We start from the raw sequence: 23,122 nt of genomic DNA on the forward strand, positions 1-23,122 counted from the left end.
GAAGGAAAATGTGGGGAGAAAAAAATATGCTAAAAACCACATCTCACTCTCATCAGTACAACTTGGATGGATAGGAATAAATTGAAAACCAGCTCATTTTGACTTTTCATTTTCTGTTAATGATCCTACCAGTCCTGTCCATCTTCTACTTCCCTTCTGTTCATTGTCTGATCTTAGAGATCGATTCTGGCTCCAGAATGTCTTCCCCTGTATTTTGTGTCTAGACTATATTTACTAAGACTCCTGACTGTGTTTTAGTCTCCTGTGTACCTTTTTTCTCCCACACTGTCCATTTTGGATGGTGCTGCCAGATTAATTTTGGTAAGACTCCCCCTCCTCCAACTCTCATGATTATCGGTTATCTACCAAAGGAAGTCCATGCTCCTTATTGCCTTAATCTGGAGGTAAAAGCCTTTCACAGTCTGGCCTCCTCCTGCTTCTCTAATTCCCATACACGTTATACTCTAATTTGAGGTTCTTGACCTTTCTCTGCTTGTCCCACCTCAGTGCCTTTGCTCCCTCTTTTCTCTGAACCTGGAACATTCCCCTGACCACATCTCTGCCTGCTGAAAATCCTGCAACCTCCAGGGACTTATCAGTGGAGTCTTCTTAAATGGAATCTGCCACTCCCCTCGATGTGAACCTCTCCTTTGTCTAAATCCCAAGCGCACTTCATACCTCTCCTGGTACTTCATACAGGCTGCATTTACCATTGTCATTTATATATGTTCTCCACTAGTGTTTAAGCCTTGTGAGCCCAGAGGTTTTCTTAGTCTTTGTCTTCCTCAGTAGGGCTGGTACAGTGCTCCGGAAAGGTTTTCTCATTTTTTGTTTTTGTTTTAATTGAACCAGACAATGGCCGTTCCGTTTTAAAAGCTGATCTGTCTTTTTATTTACATGAAAATGAAAACAAGAAGATGGGTTTACAGTATGGTTGAATTTCCCTCACTTTTCTTCTAGTTGGTGCTTAGCAGATGAATTCAGACTTCATGGTAACCAGACCATCCATACCAAACTCATCATTTTATTAATGAGGCAATTGACTCAGAGGGGGAAGTGATTTTTCCAAAGTCATAAAGCTAGCCAATGGAAGAGCTGGGAGAAGAACTCATTTCACCAGTTCTCCTGATTCCTGGTCTGCGGTTATTACTCCCCACCTCAAAGAACCTTCTGCTCTTGGTGGAATTTATGATGTGAAATATAGAAGGAAAAAGATAGCTTGAATTTTAGCCGAGATTTTCTTTGGAGAGTTAGATGCCCCTACTTTTGAAGTCTTCCCCAGACTTCTTACAAACCTATGGGAAAAAGAACAGAGATCTGGATTAGCGCACTAATTAGGGACTTCCAACACCAGCAAAACTCCTGTTATAAAAAATTGCTGTACAATGAATGGGTGAAGAGATGCATACAAACAAGTGTTTATGGGAAGTCACGGAAAATAGGTGAATGGACAAAGAGAGGAGTAAAGTAAATGCAGTATAAAGTAAATGCTGCGTGTGTAGCAGAAATGCAGTGATTAAATAAGACAAGGTCCTTGGTTTCATTGATCTAAAAAGCTCCTGGGGGATTTGGAAAGTATTTTGTGTGCATCATCTTATTTGGGCTACACAACCATCTTGTAAGGTAGGGACTATTGGTGTTATACCCATTTAATAGAGGAGAAAGCTGAGGCTTAGAGAGGGGTAGTGACTTGTCAAGGGAAGATTCACACCCAGATCTTCCAGACTCTATCCACTGTGCAGTACTGCCTGTCCTAAGGAGAACTTGTAGAAGTACTAAGAGTGTTGTCAGGAAGGGAGGCCTGTGGAAAATGAGTGTCAAAAGTGGTGAATCGAATACGACATATTGTGCTTCAACATAAGCTTCGGAAAAGTGGCCTTAGTTTCCTCATCACTAAAATGAGGATGTGTGTGTGTGTGTGTAAGGAAAGATTCCTTTCCACTTATCAGCCTGTCATTCTCTGGTGCACATGGAAATCAACTTAACTGGACCTACCTAATTTTATGAGTTTTGCTAAAATTTTACCCCCACCCCTCCTTACACCTTGATTACAACAGTCCGGGACCCTGAACTCAAGAATAGCAGTGCCCCCAAGGATGCCAGTTTTGCTTCCAGATTGACCCCCTTGGCTGTCATTGAGGGGAACAACTCCTATGGAGATGCAGCTTGGCAGGAACTGCTTCTAATGATGCTAAGCCTTTGCCTCCTCTCTGCCACAACAGCTTCTAAAGACCCAGAAAAGAAAGTTCTCAGTGCCAAAGCCCTTGGTACTTCCAGATGGTTCATCATCAGAAACGGATGTGATTTAATGGAAATGACATTAAAGGTGATACATGACCCTCTGCTTTGTTCTGCCCTCTGAGAACTATGGGACCTTTCCATGTGTCTTGTAACTTTGACCTATATGTGTCATACCCCATCCCCTACCCCCCTACCCAGTGTGAATGTCAGCTTCTTGAGCAGGGACTGGCTGTGCTTTTCTTTTTGTATTCCCAAGATTTAGCACAGTGTATTATGGACTTCATTTAGTATTAACTTATACATAATCTCATTCAAGTGTAGACATTTTCAAATTTTTGTGAGCATGGGGGCAGTGCAGGGAGCATAGGGGAATGATGAAAGTAGTTACTAAAGTTTATTTCCTGGCATACAACCAGGTATTTAAATTTCTTCTATTATGCACTGGGAAACTTGAGCTAGTCAACTAAAGAATCAAATCAGTCATTCCTAACTTCATAAACTCATTGTCCCTTATATGGAAAGGGGAAAAGAGGGAGTAGAAGGAAGTCTTGGGAGTTACGGATAGTGGTGAGCGCCAAGGAACGTGTTTAAGCTCTGACTTCTTTCCTTACAGCCTTGTTTTATTCTTTGCCATCTTCTAGTCTCAGAACAGCTTAGCTATTTGACAGGACCTGAGTTCAGCCAAAATGGTTCAAAAATGGCAGCATCTAGTAGGCTCCTAAGGTCATCCACAGTTAAATAGCTAGGATTGGAGGAGGACAGTGATAAGGAACATTGTTGGGGAAATAAGACCTCGTACAGAGATCTATTTGTTATGCAAAAACAGTGATATTTCTAGGATTTGGGTTGGTATTCTGGGACTACTTAGACCATTCCCACCTGGAACTGAACATCCCCTCCTTTATTCCAGGCTCTGATTGGTGAGCACTTCCCCTTATCTTGTGTGGGCCCAGGCCCCTTAGACCCCTCCCCATCCCTTCCTCTCCAACTGTAGTTCTGAGAGCAATTATGAAACCACACTACTATCCCTGGTAAGGGTGTGCCAGTTGGTTGCCCTTTTACTCCAATCACTGTTTACTCCAGTTTCCATTTTCTTTTATTTCGCTTTCTAAAAACACTTCTCCCTAGTCAATTCTCTACACTCCTTTTCTACATATGTCTATATACGTCTCTATACTTGTCTTCTCCTGTTGGAATATAATTTCCATAAATGCAGGTACTGTCTTGCTTGTTTGTGTTTTTATGTCCATCTCTTGCTACACTGCCTGGAACGTAGTGAACACTTAATGAATTCTTTTCATTCATTTGTTCATTCATTAAGTGAATAAAATTCCTATTCATTCAACAGGTTAACAAATTTAGGGTTTATTTGGTAGACAAAGGGAGCAATGGAAGGTTTTTGAGCAATAGGGACGTGAGAACCATGCATTGGGAAGATAAATATGGCAGTTGTGTAGGAGAGGGAAGAGGGAGAGATGGTACTAAAGTAAGGAGACCAGTTAGGAGGCAAATGGTAATAAGGACTTAGGGTGGTAACTATGGAAAGATGTAAGGTAGAATGGGTAGGGGTCCTAGATTATAGTTGACAGGGACATTGACCATCTAGTTCAATCTGCTCATTTTATAGATGAGGGAATTAGGACCCATTGACATCTAGTGACTGGTCCAGATTTATACAGGTGGCAGGTGGCAGAGCCAGGATTCAAACTCAGGGATTCAACTCCAAACCCAGCACTTTATCTACTACACATGATTAGGGAGAAGGAGATGCCTTGCTTACATGTATTGGTGACTCAGTAAATATGTCTTGATTGAGAAAAGCTTAGCCTATAAAAAAGAATGCAAAAACATCTTTGAGCTATTAGGCAAACGTAACCTTGATGGCCAGTCCCCAAAAGAGTCACTTTTTCTGTTGCTTGAAACATTTAACCTTTTGGGGGATGGGGCAGGAAGAGCCTAATTCATCTTGATAAAGCCTTCCTCTCATAGTTAGGAGATATTTAGGTTCTTAGATGATTCCCCCTTGTCCCTATTATGGATGTTTTGACATCCAAATTAGCCTGACCCTTCCAACCACCTGTTATTCTGTCCCTGGGGCTGGCTGCAGTGTTTAAAACCAAGCAACCATCCAGCAAACCAAAATCTATCCTCTCTGCTTTGCCTACTTCCGTATAATGGCTAATGGCTTATTTTCCTAGTTTTTCTCCTGCTTATCTTCCAGGGAAGGATTAGAAGCTGTTGCTGGATTTTTGATAAGTCTTTTTCCCCCCCAGGAAAGGACTGCTCACCCAAAGAAAGCTTGAAATCCTATGAATTCCCTCCCAATGGAAGGCCTAGCCAGTTCTAGTTATCTCTTCTGTGTTAGGATTAGCTACTGCACAACACTACTCCATAGGGACATAGAACAATGATGCATAGGAGAATCGGGCAGTGCTAGCTTTTTTTAGAGACCCAGGTCACCTTTTTTCTCAATCATGTAGAAGGTCCACAACCCCGAGGTCGCACTCAGGTAAATCCCCCTTCCTGGACATACCTTTAAGGGCTAGCAAGCCTATGACCGTTAGTCCCCAGATTTTTTCCTCCAGGGAGCTCATCTTGCACGATCTTTCACTGTGGCTAGGTAAGGCGCTTCCTTCGTATTTTGGTTCTGTCGTGGTGTAGTTCCCTTTCTCTGGTTCAAAACATAGAATGATCAGGTTTAAAGGGGATGCCGGTGGCAGTGAGTCTGTTAACCTGCCTTCATCAATCTTCCCTTTTCATCATCATTCCAAGGATAGTAACACCTTGCATTTATATGGTACTTTAAAGTTTGCAGATTTCTTTTCTGTCTCCTACTATAGCATCATGTCCAAATAGGTATTTAACGAGTGCAAAGTGGATGGTGATTTTTTTTTTTTAAGGCTTTAGAAAAAAAAATCAGTACCTATGGTTTCTTGTGTAGGGAATTCATATGAGAACTCCTTCTGCTGATGCAGATAAGTCTTATTAACACTTTTAAGTACCTACCATGTGTTAGAGGGTTGATATCTCCTTTCCCCACATTCGTTGCTGGGGAGAAAGAGACAAGCTATGTGTTTAGATCTGTCCGGAGTCCTATTGTCTCTGGCTTCCTGAACCAGTTAACAGTTGTTTTCTTGCCAGGTTTTGGGATCCTATCTGGAGCTCATTTGGTTGGATTGAGCTCACTGTTGCGTTTAAATGGCTGAAGTTATCTTGTTATTTATTTATTATGAACATCGACAAACCACCTGGTCTCTAGCGTCCTTCTCTTGAAACCGGCCCCTAAACCATTCCAGACAAATGAGAATCCGGACCGTGTTTGGAGGACAGCTGACTTCCTTCAGTCACTCATTCCTATTTCTGACAAGCCTACGGGGAAGGACCGTTCTTGGGTCTAAGCTGAAATGCTTTATATTGTCACTTCCACAGCTTAGCCTTGTTTGGCCTTCATTAAGGTGCCCCAGGGGAAGATAGAGAGGCTTAATGTACATCTCTCTGCTGGTAAAGAGTTCCTGTCCTTGACTCCCTTGTCTCTCTGTTGGTTAAGACAATAACAGTATTGTGAGATCATAGGTTTAGAGTTGGATGAGACCTTAGAAGTGATCTAATACAGCTTCATTTGGAAGAGGAGGAAACTGGGGGCCAGAGAAATTAAATAGCTTGTCCCAGGTCACACAGGGAGTAAGTGACAGAGCTAGGATTCAAACCCAGGTCTCTTGATTCCGACCCCAGCATTACTTTTACTGTACTATACTGTCTCCCAGGTGTTCCTGGGATGGCACCAGGAGAGTTAGCAAATTCAGTAAAAATGGACCAGCACTGACTTCCTTATGCTGTTGCTACTCCCCATAAAAATCTTTAATTTAGAGTTTCATTAGAAGTAAAATGAGATGATGTTTGTGCAATCTCATTTCAGTGCAGTGGAAGTAGGAAGGAGTAGCCTAGTATAGCCTGGGAAGCACGCTGGATTTACAAGACAGCTAGGTTTGAATTCTGCTTCTGACATTTACTAGCTGCGTGACCACGGGCAAATCCCTGAACCTTTCTGAGCCTCGGTCTCCTCAGCTGTAAAATGCAAATAATAGTGCCAGTTAATAACCTACCTCCCAGGGTTATTGTGAGGATAATGACCACAACTGATGGATAGCACTTTAAAGTTCTGCGATTAAATTTAAACTCCATGGCAAGGCATTTAGGGCTCACAGTCTGGCCTCTCTCTATATTTCCAGTGTTGTAGCGTATTACCTCTTTCCATGTCTAAGGTCTAGCCGTAGAGGTCCACACAGGATGCTCCACCTCCCATGGCTGGTTGTTGCCTGTGCCTGACATGCTCTCCTTTCTAACTTCTACCTCTTAGAATCCCTGGCTTCTTTTAAGACTCACCTCAAGGGCCACCTTTTGCATTAAGGCCTTTCCTGGGGCTCCAAGCTCCCAGTGTCTTCCTCTCTTAAGTTGCTACCTTTGTCTGCTCTGTATTTATCTTGTATGCACTGATTTATGTGCGTGTTATTTCTCCTATTAGAATGTGAGCTCTTTGAAAGCAGGGATTTTTTTTCCCTGTTGTATTCCCTGTATTTAATACAGTGCCTGGCACAGAGTAAGCACTTAATAAGTGCTTGCCAACTGGTTAATTTGCTAAGTGATTTACACACAGAGATTGTATATGTAAATACTTTGTGAACCTAAAAGCACTCTATGAATGTCAGCTGTTATTACTACTGTGCTGAAAAATGTGGAATGGAAAAGGAATCTATGTCCTTGATTATCACCATTCCTACGAAAGTTTAACCAGCATAAAGCAGTTACTACAAAGAGGAGGCAAAAAGAGGCAGAAATTACTTTGATCAGCAAACATTTGATCTTTTTGCCATGTGGAGAGGGGCGGTTACAAGCACAAGGCCAATTTAGAATGAAAACTCATGAAATGCTGCAGAGGATTCTCATGAAGTCATGAAAAGCAATAGCGGCTAAACCAAGCATTTAGAAAACAGTGTGAACCCCACCAAAATCATCAAAGATCACTTCGCCTCTTAAGGAAGTGTCCTGGTGTAGTGGAAAGCACCAGGAGAGACCAGGTTCAAATACTGCCTCAAACACTTACTAGCTTGTGACCACAAGCAAGTTATTCAGTTACCCTGAGCCTTGACCTTCTTCATTAATGCATTTGGGAGGCAGGCAACAAATAGATGTAAATCGGAACACATTTATCAATGTTTTTATAATGATCTACTTCCATCATCAACGACAGTGAAACCATTCCATTTGGGCCCCAATATCTCAGTTCCTCAGGAAATCAAACTGGAACTTACGAACTCAAGATGAGTGTTGGACCAGACCAGGTACCCACTGAGGAAGTGTGTGGCATCTGCACACTCTTGAAAGCATGGAGATGGTTTTGCAAGACATGTCAAGAAAGAGATGATACCAAAAGAATGGAAATAATAATGAACAATAATGCCCCAAAAAGCAATTTAAAAAATATTGGTTACTGTTGACTCAGATGCCTACTTTCTTATCTTTATAAAGTTTTTATGACAATGATCTACAAATAGGGCAAAGGTATCTTTGAGGAAAACATGAGAAGGGAGCAGGAAGGCTTTCTGCAATGTTTTCCTATGGCAGTCTACAGCATTACGCTGACAGATGACTAAAAGGTACAGAGAATACAAGAGCTGCTAAATCTATGGGATGATGGAAAGAATGCTACCTTCAGGGTCGGAAGACCTGGTTGGAGTCCTGCCTTAGGTATTTACTATTTAAGTGACACTGCTTCTCTGGGAATTGGTTTTCTCATCCATGAAATGAGAAGGCTGGATTAAATGAGCTCTTCAGGTTCACTGCAGATCTACCATGCTGCGGTCCTTTTAGCAGGAGGGCATGCCTTTGTGGAAACAGGCTAGCAGTGCCCCTGTGTGTTCTGGAGCTTCCCTAGGCCATGAGTTAATGACCCTGATGGCCATCCTTGTCAGTGGCTTTGGGAAGGTATGCCTAGAGAGGTTGCATATGCTATGTGGAGAGACTCTGGAAGCTAGTGGCATGGGGAGAAGCCCCTGGACATCGTGTATCTCACCTGTGATTTTCACAGAGATATAGTGGCTCTGAAAGAGGGCGTTGGGATTCTGGCTGCTTGCACAGCACTGGTAGATGCCACTGTCCGCTGGCTTGGCCTGAAGGATGGTAAGGACTGTGGAGGTATAGTGTTCCTTCAAAGTGTCTTCTTCTCCCACTTCCACTTCCCTTTTTAGTTTTAGCTGCTTCAGGCTGGTCCTAGGAGAGCAGCCTTGTGCCATCTTGTTCTTACACCAAAACATTGTCAGACCCTTGGCCTCTCCTTTCTTATATGACAGGGTGCAGTTTAAACTCAGTTTTTCTCCTTCTTGCAGGAAAACTGGCCCTCTGGAGCTGAAGATGTCCACGCAGCCTAGAAGGTGAAGGGAAAGGTTAGCAAAAATGGCACTACTAGTCTTATGCCCCAAAGAGGTCAAAAAAAAAAGAGGGGGGGAAAGATCTGTATCCAAAAAGATTTCTAACGGCTCTTTTTTTGTAGTTACAAAGAACTGGAAATGAGGGGGGTACTCATCAACTGGGGATTGGCTGGACAAATTATGGTATATAATAGTGGAATATTATTGTACCATAAGAAACGAAGATGGGGGATTGTTTGAGAAAAACCCAGGAAGACTTGCAAGAATTGGTGAATAGGGAAGTGAGCAGAACCAGGAGAAAAACTGATGCAGTAATAACGTAAGCACAAGCAATTTTAAGAGACTTAAGTACTATCAGTGATCACTGCAGTGACCAGCCATGATTCCAGATGAAGCATGCTATCCACCTCATGACAGAGAGACGATGGACTTGAGAAATGACCCATGGGCTTTTCCGCATGGCCAATGTGGGGATTTGTTTGTAGATTTGCTACAAGGTTTTTAGGACCCCCCCCCCCCCATATTCTTTTTAGGGGGAGAAGTGGGAGGGAAAGAAAATAAGTGTTTGTTAATTGGAAAAAAATAAAATAAGTCAAAAAATTTTAAATCTGAGCTGGGTTTATTAAAGAACAAAAAATAAGGTTGGGCAAAGCAAGGATCAAGTCTAACCAGAAAGGGATCTCTCTTCTTTCTTGTTTTCAATCATCAGTTAAACAGCAAGTATTATTTACTGAGCACCTACTAGGGGCGAGAGATTTATAAGATAGAGCTTTAAAGGACCTTAGGCTATCTAGTACAACCCTCTTATTTTACAGCTGAGAAAATGAGGCATCCTAATCTGATTGCATCTTGTATGTTCCTACTTATGTACATATTGTCTCCTCCATTAGAATTTAAGCTCCTTGAGGGTAGGGGCAATTTTTGCCTTTCTTTGTATTCTCAGTGCTTGGCATAGTACCTGGCGCAACTGTAAGCATTTAATTAGTGCTTATTGATCGATTAATTGCCCAGGTTAGCAAGTGTATGGGGTAGGATTTGAACCCAGGTCTTCCTGACTCCATGTGCAGCACTCTATCCGCTGTTCCATATTGTACTAGATGAGCCCTTCCAGTGCTAAGATTCTGTTATTCTGAGCTTCCAGCACGCTAAGATTTCATAATCTATGTTTATGAAATTCTAAGATTCTATATATGATTCTAAACTACATGCCTAACCCTATATATGTGATAGTCTGGTCTCTTTAGCCCTTTGAGGGCAAGGGCACAGTTATTGCCTTCTCTTCTATCTTCCTTTGTAGTACTTGGCACAGTGCTGCTTATCAGATGGTAAAATTTAAAGAATATTGACTGCTTAAAAAAAAAATAGGGCCCATGAATGGAAGTGAACATGGGACCTTAGCATGAGTAGGCCTTGTGACCTGGAGGTGAAGAGCCAGACCTCCTCTCTCCCCTCACCTCCATTACCAAAACAAAAGGGTGGGGCTGCCAGTCCCTTTCCTCTGTATACTCAAATTGCATGTTGTCTTTTTCTCTCCACGGTTGCATTTGATACTCATTTTAATCTGATACCTGAATAAATGTTGGGAGTTGTGAGAGAAGGTAGACACATAGTATGATTTGTTCAAGGCTATGCTCCCTGCTTCTCATTCTCCTTTATTTCCCCCATTCCTCCTTCTTCCTTCAGCAAATGCCCTGAGCTCCAAAAATGAAATGACTTCCCTTGATGGCTTGTAAGTTCCTTATCAATTTGTGATCACTGAGCTAAGTTTGGGTAATCTCTTGTCAGGGATGTTGTTGGCTAGGGTCACACCTTGGGTGGGGTAGGTAGTTATTGGGTAGTTATATGTATTTTATATATGTTATATATACCTATATAACTATAGGTAGTTATATAAAGATCTCCAAGGTCCCTTCCAGATTTATAATTCTATGAGATTCTCCTAGGGAAGGCCCTGCTAGGGTTCAGGGGATAATTTCACCTTTAAATGGTAGGAAGTCCTTAAAACCAAAACCAGGTTTATTCAGTTGAATTTGGTGGTTATGGCCTCCCCCAGAATAGACCATGAATACAACTGTTACTAAGAATCAGAATCTCAGAGTTAGATGAGATCTCAGAGGCTTTCTGGTTCAACTTGTACCTCAACATCCCTGTTAAGTAGTCATCCAGCCATTACTTGAAGACCACTCATGAGGGGGAACCCATTACCTCATGAAGATAGCCCATTTCATTTGGTATCATTCTAAAAACTAGAAAATTTTTGGTCTAGCATTTTCTGAATTTATCTGATTGTAGCCCACATCTCTCTATCTTTTCCACAAGAAGACCATGACAGACTTTATCAAATGCCTTGCTAAAATCTAAGTAAACTTTGTCTACTGTATTTGCAGCATTCCTCTGACCTCCCAATACAGTAAGTCTGTTGAAAAACAACAAGAAAACCACGAGGGAAGGCTTCATGCTGACTCTTTGTGATCGTTGTCTCCTTTTCTAGATATTCACCAACCTTCCCTTTAGTAATACTTCCTACAGTTTTTGTAGACATTGAATATCACTGGTTAAGTTACCTCACCTCTTTGGGTCCATTTTTTTTTCTGTGTTATGAGAGGATTGGAGTATATAGTTTCTGAGATCACCTCCACGGCTAACATTCTGTCATTCTGTGACTGACTTTCTGTATAACTTTGGGCTAGTTACTTGCATCTTTGGGCTTCGGTTTCTCATTGAGGAAATGAACGAGTTGTCATCATTGGTCTCCAAGGACCCTTCCAGTGTTTTGAGAAATTAGAATAATAACGTCTTACATTTGTGTAGGGCTTTTAAGTTTCCAAATGCTTTCATATACATTGGCTCTTCACAGTACTGAGAGGTGGGGGGTTATTCCTCCCAACCCTTTCCCTGACCCCCATTCCCCTTCTACATATGAGAAAACTGAAGCATAGTCAAGCAAATTGTCTGAAGCGGTGTCTAGAATAGAACCAGACCCCTTCACTACCAGCTCCAAGACCTTTCATTGTATTACACTGCCAGGTTTAGGGGTCAAGAGTCTGGGGGTCAGGATAGAGTCAAGTGGCCTGGGGAAACAAATGAGTTGGAATTGTTCCAAGATGGAGTCCTTTGAAAAGTATTAGGATGACTTGGAATAATTCTTTTCTCCCCCTAAAAAGATGTTTAGTGGCTGCCATTCCTCCCCCGGCTATGCCCTGATATGATTTGTTCTTTAGGGATCTGGCCTTACCAGCTTTCTTAATCTCCACTGCTACTATCAGGACAGCCATGAGAAAACATCTCAAGCCAGTCGCCATCAGCAGCATCTAGGGCTAAACCCAAAGGCAGGTTCACTTTGATATCCCTGGCTTCTCCTTTCTGAAACAGACAAGCACAGAATGGACAAGACATCATAAGGACAGGCATAAGGATAGCTAATGACCACCAGAGGCTTTGTTCCACCAAGGCTTCAGTTTCAGTGAACCAGAGCACACAATTAGGAAGATTGGTTGGGAAGGGAGAGGTCATCTAATTGGGATGGAAAGGAGTAAATGGAAGAATGAGGGGAGGAGAATGAGAGGTACAGAGTGATGGAGGGGAGAATGAGAAGGAAAGAACGGAAGAACAGAAGCAGGGTCAGAGATCAAGAGCCAGGAGAGAGGATAATAAGGGAGGGAACACTTTGATAATAGTAACTTGATTTTATATAAACACTTTTAGTGGTATAAAACTGTTTGCCTGCAACTGCTTTGTGAAGTTGGGCAGCTGGGTGTCTTACCAGAGCTTACCTCACCCTGTGCCACCAGCTGCTTCAAGTAGCTCCAGTGAACTAGTAAGGATTGAAATCAGATTACAGGAACTAGGTGGCACCATAATGCATTGCTAGGCCTGGAGCCAGTAAGACCTGAGTTCAAATCTGGCCTCAGATACTTACTCTCTGTGTGACCCTGGGTAAGTCATTTAATCCCATTTTCCTCAGTTTCCTCATCTGTAAAATGAGCTGAAAGGAGAAGGAAATGGCAAAACTACTCCAGTATCTTTGCCAAGAAAACCCTCCGTAGGGTCACAAAGAGTTAGACACGACAGAAACGATTCAACAACAGAAGAGGTCAAGGTGATTAGTGGTTGGTGACAAAGTAAAGGCTGCACCAGTGTAAAGTTTTATCTGAAAGTGGAGGGGGGAACGTTGAAATATGAGGTGAATGCGACCTGGTAGAATCAAGTTATGGTTTCTTGAAAGTTTGGAGGGAATGTGGGAGTCGGAAAAATGGAGAGGAAGGCCCCCACGGAGAGGGAGGAGTCTGTGGTAGTAGAGAAAGAGAGGATGAACATGGAGAGGACTGGAGGTTTACAGCAGCAAAGGAAGGCCATTGCCTCCATTTTGCCTAGAAAGGAAGTATGAACCCAGACAGCTCCTATTTGTCAAACTCCTGCACTCCTACGTGCAGAGTGTGGGGTGCAGTGGAAAGAACATTTAACTAGGAGACAAATCCCGGTCTCAAGTCCTGTTACTTAGAATCGCAAAATAGCAGAGTTGGAAAAGACGTTAGATGCCATCTCCTCCAACCCATTCATGAACCTACTCCACAACATCCCAAGAGATTATCCACTTAAAAACCTTTAGTGAGGAAGGAGCCCAGTACCTCCTAAGGCAGTGTATCCCACCTTTGGACAGCTCCAACTGTTTGCAATTTTCCCCTCACGTTAATCCTAAATCTGCTTCCATTTTATTTACGTCTGTGGCACCTGCTTTTCCCTTCAGGGGCCAAAAAGAATGTATCTAATCCCTTCTCTATATGACAACTCTTCAGATAATTAAAAAAAAACCCATCTTGTCCCTTTTTAAGTCTTTTCTAGACTATACATCTTCATTTCTTTCAATTTGACCTTCAAGATAGAGTAATGGAGGTCCTTCACCACCTTGGTCACCTTCTTCCGGATGTCTCCTGTCATCAGTGTCCTTCCCTTGCCTTAGCACAATACTTCAGAGATGGATTGATCAGGGCAGGACTCTGATTTCCCTAGTCCTGGACACTTTATATCTTGCTGTAGCTTAGGAGAGAATTAGCTGTGTTGGCTGCTGGGTCACACTGGTGATTCATAGCAACTTTTCAGTCCACCGAAACCCCCACATCTTGTTCCCACAAACTTGTCATCCAGTCATTCCTACTCTATCTTTTCTTGTAAAGTCAATTTTTTAAAACAAATTGTAGAACTTTAGGTCATGGTGGAGTAATTTGAATTCCTGTTTGGGAAGAATTGCTAAACTGGAAAATCAAGGGAATGCTATAAATATAATTTGCCCGCATTTCCCAGTCAGGATTTGGTCTGAAGCATTTTCTAGCTGTGTTTGGGGTAGTTTTGTTGGAGTGGGGATTGGGGAGGGGAAAGGGAAGGAGCTGGCTGTATTTCTTCCTGCTGCTCCACCATTTTGCTTCCGACTCCTGGCATGACTTATTTTAACTGAAGCCATTCTGGTTCTTTGTGATCACTGTTTCCATTTCTAGATGTTGGTTGACAAACCATCTTTCTCTTTTATCTTCTCTTTTATTTTCAGTTCCCAGTTCTCTCCTTCTCTCATCCCTTTCCTCTACCCATTGAGAAGGCAAGAAAAGCAAAACCCATAACAAATTGTCCCTTTAGTCTGGGATGCTGTGCTGTGCTCCTGGGATTAGAGCCACACAATTAGATGTTGGCTTCCAGTATCTTTTTCTTTTCTCAGTGCACAACGAGGGCCAACACCCATAACTACTCCTGTCCACTGTAGATCTGTGACCCAGAACTGTCCAGAACTATCAGCATTGGGTGCCAAAGCAGCCAGATGACACTTGTTCTCATACCCAGCTTTTGTTGGAGTTCCCTGGGATCTCTTTCTAACCTAGTACTTCCTGCCTTCCCATCTCTTTTTTTCTGCCTTGGTGCCTCTTGCCCTGGCACCCTATCCCGATCTTCTTTGTGTCCATGGATGCTGGTAATGCTCCTGCACTCCTGGGCAGCCCTTGTCCCCTGGAGCCATACATTCCCCACTGTCTCCCTAAGCTCCCCTGGGCTAGAAAAATAAACTTGTTGGGATTTTCTCTTGTTTTTTTTTTTTTCTGATCAGAATTCAGGTTGCTGCATTTTCTAGATGTTTATTGAGGAGGTATGATGTACAAACTAGATTCTAATGCTTCCTCTCCCTCTGCCATCTTGACTCCAACCACTAACTATCTCTTTAATATGTTCTGGAACTTTTCCAGGAATTGGAGTCAACTTTGCCGGCCTAGAGTTTGCTAATTCAATTCTCTTAGCTTTTTTTGAAAATCAGGACATTACCTTTCTGCAATCATGTGGCCTTTTCTATTTTCTATTTCCAATTTCTATTTCCTGTTTTCTATGATCTTTTAAGTATTGGTGACGGTGGCTCAACAATCACATCAACTAGTTCCTTCAAGACTCTGTGATGTAGCTTATTTGGTTCAGGTGATTTGAATTCTTAGTCTGCCCTGTGACACAGTGGAATGAGCAGTGGCAATAAAGTCAGAGAACCTGAGTTCAGATCCAACCAATGATACTTCCTGAGCTTGTTTTCTTATTTGTAAAATGAGGAGGTTGTACTATGTGACCACTAATGTTCATGCAGTTTTTAATAAAATCTATGATCTTTATTGCTAATGCTTTATTGTTTCATTTTGTTCTGTTCTTTCCAGTCCAAAGATCATTCTCCTTGGCAGATGATTCAAAAGCAAGATAAAAATTGAACAGCTCTATCTTCTCTGTGTTGTCATTCACCATCTAATCTCCTTTGTGAGCAGTAGCCCTATCCTTTCTTTGATCCTTGTTTTCCCCCCACTAACTAAAACAAACCAAAAACTCCCTGGGTTGACCTTAGCCTTCTGTTCCCCTTAGTTCACATTCTGAGCTTTATTATTCCTGACATTTTTAAATTAACAGGATCGAAATTCAAAAAGATGTCAATAGATTTAGAAGGTCATCTAAGCCAGCAAGATGAAAAATAGGTAGACGGCAGCATGATATAGTAGAAAGATAGCTGGAATTGGAGTCATAGGACTGGTGTTGGAATCCTGGCTTTTCCATTTATCCATCCAGAGTGACCTTGAGCAAAAGTCATTTAACTTCTCTGGACCTCAGCTCCCACATCCATACAATGTCAAGTTGGACCAGTTGACCCTTAAGGTCCCTTCTCGCTCTAAATCTGTGATCCTTTGAACTTGTTATCACTTGCATGTTTGCAAATATGGATAGAGGCCAATACAAAATGGGGGAAAATATGAAAGACCTAAGGATTTCAGTGTGAAATGTCTGCCCCCAAAAGCTCATGCAAATGTGAGGCTGGAGTAATAGAAATATGGTATCCAGAACATGAGTGGAAATAATTTCAAGGCTGTCTATACTGGTTGAGACCATATTTGGAGTAACTGGTTTAGTCATGGACAGGATATCATGCCCATCCTCAAAAAATCCTACTTGAGGCATCCATCCCTACTGTGGCTGAACTTGAGAAGTTGGTCTAAATTAGGGGCCTTCATAGCTTTTCTTCTTGCTTTCTTATTAACTCCACAGTCTGGCTTTTGACCTCATCAAGGCCTGTTGATTTTATCCTTGTAACATCTTTTTCGCATGAAACTCTTGTCTTCTAATACTCCAGCACAGTGTCTGGCACATAATAGGTGCTTAATAAATGTTAATTGATGGATTGACTGCTACCACCCTGGTAAAGGCTCTCATCACCTCACACCTGGACTATTGAAATAGCCTGCTGGTTGGTCCCCCAGCCATGAGTGTCTCCCTTCTCCCAGATCATCCTCCTCCACTGAGCTGGCACTTCCATTTTCCTTAAGCAAAAGTTCGACCATGTCACCCCTCCCCACCCCATTTAATAAATTCCAGTGGCTCCCTATCACCTCTAGGGTAAAATATAAAATCTTCTGACGTTCATAGCCCTTCGTAACCTAGGCTCCCCACCCTTCCAGTTTTCTTACATTCCCCCCACCCCCTATGCTCTTCGATCCCATCAAAAGGCATTCCATTTCTAGACTCTAGGCATTTTCACTGGCTGTCCTTCATGCAGAGAACCCTCTCTCCTCTTCATCTTCATTTCCTGGTTTCTCTGACTTCCTTCAAGTCTCAGCTAAAATGATACCTTCTATCGGAAGCCTTTCCTGAACCCCCTTAATTCTAGTGCCTTCCCCTCTGTTGATTCCATCCAGTTTATCTTGTATATAGTTTATTTGTTTGCGTATTGTTTTCCCCATGAGCATTTGAGCTCCTTGAAAGCAGGGACTGTATCCCTAGTGCCTGATACATAGTAGGTGCTTAATAAATGTTTATGGACTGACTGATTAATTACAATCCCTTCAATTTAGTAAGCATTTATTAAGTGCCTACTTGGTGTCAAGAACCATGCTAGATGCTCCCAGATATAAAGACAAAAACTGAAGCAATCCCTGATCTCAAGGACCTTCAGTTCTATCAGGAAAGACAATAAGTCTATATCGGTAGATGTGCAGAATAAATACAAAATAAAGACATAGTCGTTAGGGAGGGGGGCACTAATAGTTGTCGGGGGTGGAGGGAGGTGCAGGGACAATCAGGAAAACTATATATATATACATATATATGTATATATATACACATATATGTGTGTGTATATATATATATACTATATATAAATAGAGATTGATACTGAGCTGCATCTTGATAGGAGTGGGGAAGTCTGTGAGGCAAAGAAGAAAAGGTAGCTCGTTCTAGGCCAGGGAAAAGACCCCAGTAGCAATAGGCCGGTGTGGTTTTCCAGCCATATGTAGAGAGTGCACAGAGTGAAGTCATGTATAAAAAGAAAGGTAGCAAAGGTCCTGGTTGTAAAGATCTTTAAATGCCAAACAGAGGAGCTTATATCAACCCTGTAGTTTATTGAACAGGGGAGTGACAGGGTCATGTCTTTGCTAAAAGAAAATCACTTTGTCAGCTGTTTGAATGATGGATGGGGAGAGACTTGAGACTTGAAGACCGATGAGGACGCTGTTGAAATAATCTGGGCAAAAAGTAAACTTTTCTTTCTTTTTTTTTTTGTTTTTTTTTGTTTTTGTTTTTTGCTTTTTGGTCAGGCAATTGGGATTAAGTGACTTGCCCAGGGTCACACAGCTAGTAAGTGTCAAGTGTTTGGTCTGAGGCCAGATTTGAACTCAGGTCCTCCTGACTTTAGGGCCGGTGCTGTATCCACTGTGCCACCTGGCTTCCCCAAATTTTTCTAATAATTAGAAAACTTCAGAAATGGAACAGGTTGTTTTGGAAGGTGGGAGTAAAGTTACCTGTCATTTGAGTAAGTTAAGAAGAGGTTGTCAGTGATGCTTTAGAAGGGATTCTTTAGTTAAAAATTGTCTTTACATATAATTGGAAAAAATAAAATAATATTAAAAATACTATAAAAATACTACTAAAATTACTATTAAATACTATTAAAAAAAATAAGGCATTCTTTAATGGGGTGGGAAGTTTGATGAGATGACCCCTCAAGGGTCTTTCCAAGTTTGATTTTCTGATTTTTTTTTCCATATAAGGCCCATCTCCAGACAGATAGTTCAGCATTCTGACCACTAGAGGGTACTGCCTTCTACAGTCTAGTAAGAGTTGGTGCCACTAGAAATTCTATCATCCAGAAGGCTGTGTCTCTGCCCAGCTCTAGAGTGGTTCAATTTCAGCCTGGTGGTAGGTTGGAAGTTCTCCTGAGTATTTCTACCAATGATGCTAGGGAGGAATCCTGCTCCAGGTATTAGCAAAGCCCCATGCTCTCCCTTTGTAACATCAACATATACATCCCCTCCTCAAAGAAAGACAGAACATTATTGCCTCGGAACAGCAGAAATAAACTTGGGGTAAAGTAGTTGTCCTCCTACTGTCTAATTTGAGAAGACCCCAGGAAAGACCCGACCTCCAGGGTCTGAGGTTCAGATTGAGTGAAGTGCAAAGACCTCCAGGCCAACTCTGCAGAATCAATAAACAACAAGCCCTGGGGGCAGCTGAGTTGACAGGCAGCCTCCGCCTTAGAAACTTTCATTTTGCTGACAGTGTCGGGGTCTGATAGCTGATTAGGAAAAGATTGAAGGACCTTTCACTGTCAAGGGATGCCAAGCACAGCTGTGTTGACCAAAAACAGGCAGGGCTTTGGCTGCGGGGAGAAGGAGCTAGCACACACATGGTGAGTGCAGTAGTAAGGGGCGAGGACCCTGTGGGCATTTGCAGAAGAGCAGAGTCCCTGGTTTCGGTGTCAGGGCAGAAAGGACAGTTGTAGTTTGCAGCCACCTGAGGTACCACAGGGAGCATGATCAGTGTGTCTGGGGACCCTAGCCGTGGCTTAGGAGTGGAGAGGAGGAACCCAAGGTTGGGACCCAAGATGGACCTCAGAAAATAACAGTAAGAAGGATCTGAGGCTTAGGGCATCATTCCCCATACCTCTGGACTACACCTTGATTAAACTAATAGCTGCTAAAAACAAAATAAAAGGAAGAAAAACACAAATGAATAAGCAAAGAAGAACCCAACCATAGTTACTATGGGGATGGAGAAGATCTGGGTTCATATTCAGAGGAAGATAATGGAGCTACAAAAACCACTCCTTTTTCAATGAGAAACGTTAAATGGTCCCAAGCACAAAAAGAATTCTTGGAAGAACTTAAAAAGGACTTTAAAAATCAAGTAAGAGAGATCAAGGAAAAATTAGGGGAAAAAAATAAGAACAATCCAAGAAAATCAAGAAAATTATGAAAAGAAAGTCAACCAACTTGAAATAGAGAATTGAAAACTTAAGGAAGAAAATAATTCCTTGAAAACTAGAATTGGGAAAGGGAAGCTAATGATGTTCTAAGACACCAAGAAATCATAAAACAAAATCAAAGGGATGAAGAAAATCAAAGAGAAAGTGAAACATCTCATCAGAAAAACCACTGATCTGGAGAACAGATTGAGGAGAAATAATGTAAGAATAGTTGGACTACCCAAAAATTATGATGAAAAGAAAAAGAATCTTGATACAGTATTACAAGAAATTATCAAGGAGTATTGCCCTGAAGTTCTAGAACAAAAAAGCAAAGTAGAAATAGAAAAAAATCCACCAATCACCACCTGAAAGAGATCCCAAGAAGAAAACTTACAGGAATATCATAACCAAGTTTCAAAGCTCCCAGATTAAGAAAAAAATATTGTAAGCAACAAGAAAAAACCAATTTAAATATTATGGAGCTACAATAAGGATTACACAAGACCTAGCAGCTACTATTTGAAGGACCATATTCCGTAGAGCAAAAGAGCTAGGATTATAACCAAGGGTAATTTACTCAGCAGAGTTAAGTATAATCCTGAAAGAAAAAAAAAAAAGGACATTTAACAAACTGAAAGACGTTCAGGTTTTTGTGATAAAAACCCCACAACTTAAGGGAAAATTCAACATATAACATTCAGGAGAAATATAAGGTAAACGTTATAGATCAATTATAAAGGACTTGGTAAGGTCAAATATTAGCAGGACTCTTATGATTGTCATTATTTGGGTAATTTGGAAGAAAGGCTTGGGCTGAGCTGAGTATGATGGGATAATTCTAAAAAAAATAAAACTGTGTAGGGAGAGATAAAAAGGAGCAATTATCTCATACAAATGAGGCATACAAGGAAAAGCTGATACAGAAGAAGCTAGTGGGGGGAAGGCGGGTTGTGCTGGAACTTTACTCTCATTGGGAATGGGTTAAAAAGGGAACAACATTTATACCTAGAAGGATATAAAAGTCTTCTAAATTCACAAAGAAATTGGAGGGCTGGCTACGGTAAGGAATAAGAGGGCAAGGTAGCACATAGAAGTAAAGCAGAGGAGTGAGGTGGGATAGGGTAGAAACGGTGAGAAGGATAGTGAGGAAAAATAGGAAGGAGGAAAATATATAAGTAATTGTAGCTTAGAATGCGAATGGGACAAATTTACCCATAAAATGGAAATGGATGGCAGATTAAAAATTTGAATTCAATGAGGTGTTGCTTTCAGGAAACATTATAAAAATGAGAGATACACACAAAGATAAGAAAAAGGGCAGGAATAGAATTTAGTATGTAAAAAAAAAAGCAAAGATAGTAATCATGATCTCAGACAAAGTTAAAGTTAAAATAGGTTTAATCAAAAGTGAAAAACAGAGAAACTACACTGAGTCAGCAATATTATTCAATATTGTTTTAGACCATTTAAAATACCTGAGTGTACATCTGCCAAAATAAACACAGGAACTATATGAACATAAATATACAACACTTTTTATACAAATAAACCCAGATCAGAATAATTGAAGTAATATTTATCATTCGTGGGTAGGTAAAGCCAATATAAGTTTTTAAATGACAATTTACCTAACTAATCTATTTATTCAATGTCATCCCAATTACATTACTAAAAAATTATTTTACTGAGTTATAAAAAATAACGAAGTTTATTTGGAAGAACAAAAGGTCAGGAACTTAAAAAAAATAACAAGGAAAAAAGATGTAAAAGAAGTAGATTCAGCAGTATCAGACCTTAAACTGTATTAAACGGTGAGAACATTGTTGAAATGTAAAAAGGATAATTTCAATTATTTTAAAATAAAATTTTCTTGCATAAATAAAGCAGATGTAGCCAAGAACAGGAGGAATGCAGAAAATTGGCAGGAAAACTTTCATAGACAATCTCTCAGATAGGATGTGATTTGGGTTGGAATATTACTGTGGTGTAGGAAATGATGAGCTGGTTGATTTAGAAAAACATGGAAAGACTTGGACTTAGGAAGGAAGATGGTATCCACCATCAGAGACAGATGATGAGAGTGTAAATATGTGTATGTTTATTAATACATATATATATATGTATGTATCCATGCTTAGTTATAACCTTCTTTGCATAGGGAAGAAAGGGGGAAAAGTAAAAAGTATACAGTAGAGAACGAAGAAAACTAATAAGGAAGCAAAGAAAAGCTGGGCAGCTTTGAAAACAGTGTATTATTTATTATATAAGTTTTCTTGAAATGTAAATTTATTGTTTTATATTGAATCCTCTCTTATGGTCTCCTGTGTACATAGCAATGTTTTTTTTCCCCCCTTTTCTCATTTTGTATTTAAGTTTAAAATAAAAAAAAACATTTATCAAAATAAAAGTGAAAACAATACCTAAGCACCAGTCAATAGGCCTATGTATTTCAAGCATTCAGTACAACCTTTTGAAGTTATAAAGCAATCAGACCACTAGCTGTGGAGGATGCAGAGCCATATTTTTCAGATTTTCAGATTTTTCCAGTGCTTTCAGAGTACACCATTCAGGAGATTTAGGAAAAATGCTCTCTCTCCTACCACTTCTTCCCCAGATACATACTGCCTGAAATGTTCAAGCATCAAAAAGTTCTTTCTCTCACAATCCACAGACCTACCTGGATCAACATCATGGACCCAGAGATGTGAAGTCCCTTAAGTATTGGCAGAGTTTACCCAGACCAGTGAGTCTGTCTCCCTCTCTGGCAATGGTGGAGGTGACAATGAGGATGGAGGCGGTTATAGAAGAGCATGACAGTTGTTCCCTAAAGTTTAGAGGATCGTGCCCCAAATCTGGCCTGATATCTTCCCCATTAAGTAGCCCTCCCTCCTACATCATTCATCCTGGCTGATCATTCAAATTACAGCAAAAAGAATTTAGGTTAGACCTAAGAAAGTCTCCTGATAGCCATTCTGTCAAAAATAGGAGTGCCTACTATGTGTGTTAAATAGAATGTCCTGATAGGTTTATGGAGGGAAGGATCACTTTTAGCTGTGGGGGTAAGGAAGGCTTCATAGAAGAGGTGACATGTGACTTGGATTTTAAAGGAAGGAAGGGATGGCAAGGGATGAAAGTGGGATGAGGGAGGAGGGCAGGAGTCCATTCTAGGCACAGTGAAAAGCACAGGGAAGATTTGGAGGTAGGAGAGGGCAAGTCTGGGGAGTATAGGAAGGGAAGTACCACGAAATAAAAGCTTGGAAGGTAGATTGAATCCAGATTAAGGAGGGAAAGCCTTGACTGGCAGACTAAGAAGTGTGGTCTTTATTTAATGAGCCATGGGATGCCACTGTAAGTGGCTGTCCTTGTGTTATTTGCCCTCCTCTCTGCCCTTGTCTCCCAGCTCCCCATTGCAAACCCAGCACATTGTTACCTCTTTACCTTAGATCCAGAGTTGTGCTTCTTTGCTGTCAGGTTGGGGGGCTCTGGCAACAGAACACTCAATTTGAACTTACTCCCACCCGTCCTCCACTACGACTTCCTTTATTTCTGTCACGTGTTTGTGTCTGTGTTAGCTAGTAGATGCTGACTTCAAAACCACAGAGGATGCCTTTGGCTATCAAGGGTCTTGTTACTTCTTTCTTCCACTTTCGCCCCTTTTGTCTTCACTAAGTATTTCCACCCCTCCTCCACTTCTTCCTTTTACTTTTCCTGCAGC

General features: G+C 41.2%; 2 protein-coding genes across 3 annotated transcripts in view; one reads left to right on the plus strand and one right to left on the minus strand.

Annotated features, from left to right (window-relative positions):
* LOC114043369 (Na(+)/H(+) exchange regulatory cofactor NHE-RF3-like) overlaps positions 1 to 23,122 on the plus strand; it is a 102,756-nt gene that overhangs the window by 13,424 nt on the left and 66,210 nt on the right. The gene's annotated exons all lie outside the window — the stretch shown is intronic.
* Positions 863 to 22,954, minus strand: LOC114043373 (CD160 antigen-like). Of its 2 annotated transcripts, XM_027862470.1 has the most exons (6): positions 22,846 to 22,954; positions 11,902 to 12,029; positions 8,312 to 8,662; positions 4,775 to 4,912; positions 4,022 to 4,068; positions 863 to 1,295 (listed from the first exon to the last, which is right to left on the minus strand). In XM_027862470.1, exons 2-5 carry the CDS (start codon positions 11,975 to 11,977, stop codon positions 4,064 to 4,066), a joined length of 570 nt encoding a protein of 189 aa, XP_027718271.1. In that variant the 5' UTR covers positions 11,978 to 12,029; positions 22,846 to 22,954; the 3' UTR covers positions 863 to 1,295; positions 4,022 to 4,063. The 2 variants fall into 2 exon arrangements, with proteins under 2 accessions (XP_027718271.1, XP_027718270.1); XM_027862469.1 differs by lacking the exon at positions 4,022 to 4,068.

This window comes from Vombatus ursinus, unplaced genomic scaffold (genome assembly GCF_900497805.2).
Source record: "Vombatus ursinus unplaced genomic scaffold, bare-nosed wombat genome assembly UNPS02014768.1, whole genome shotgun sequence".
Taxonomy (NCBI): domain Eukaryota; kingdom Metazoa; phylum Chordata; class Mammalia; order Diprotodontia; family Vombatidae; genus Vombatus; species Vombatus ursinus.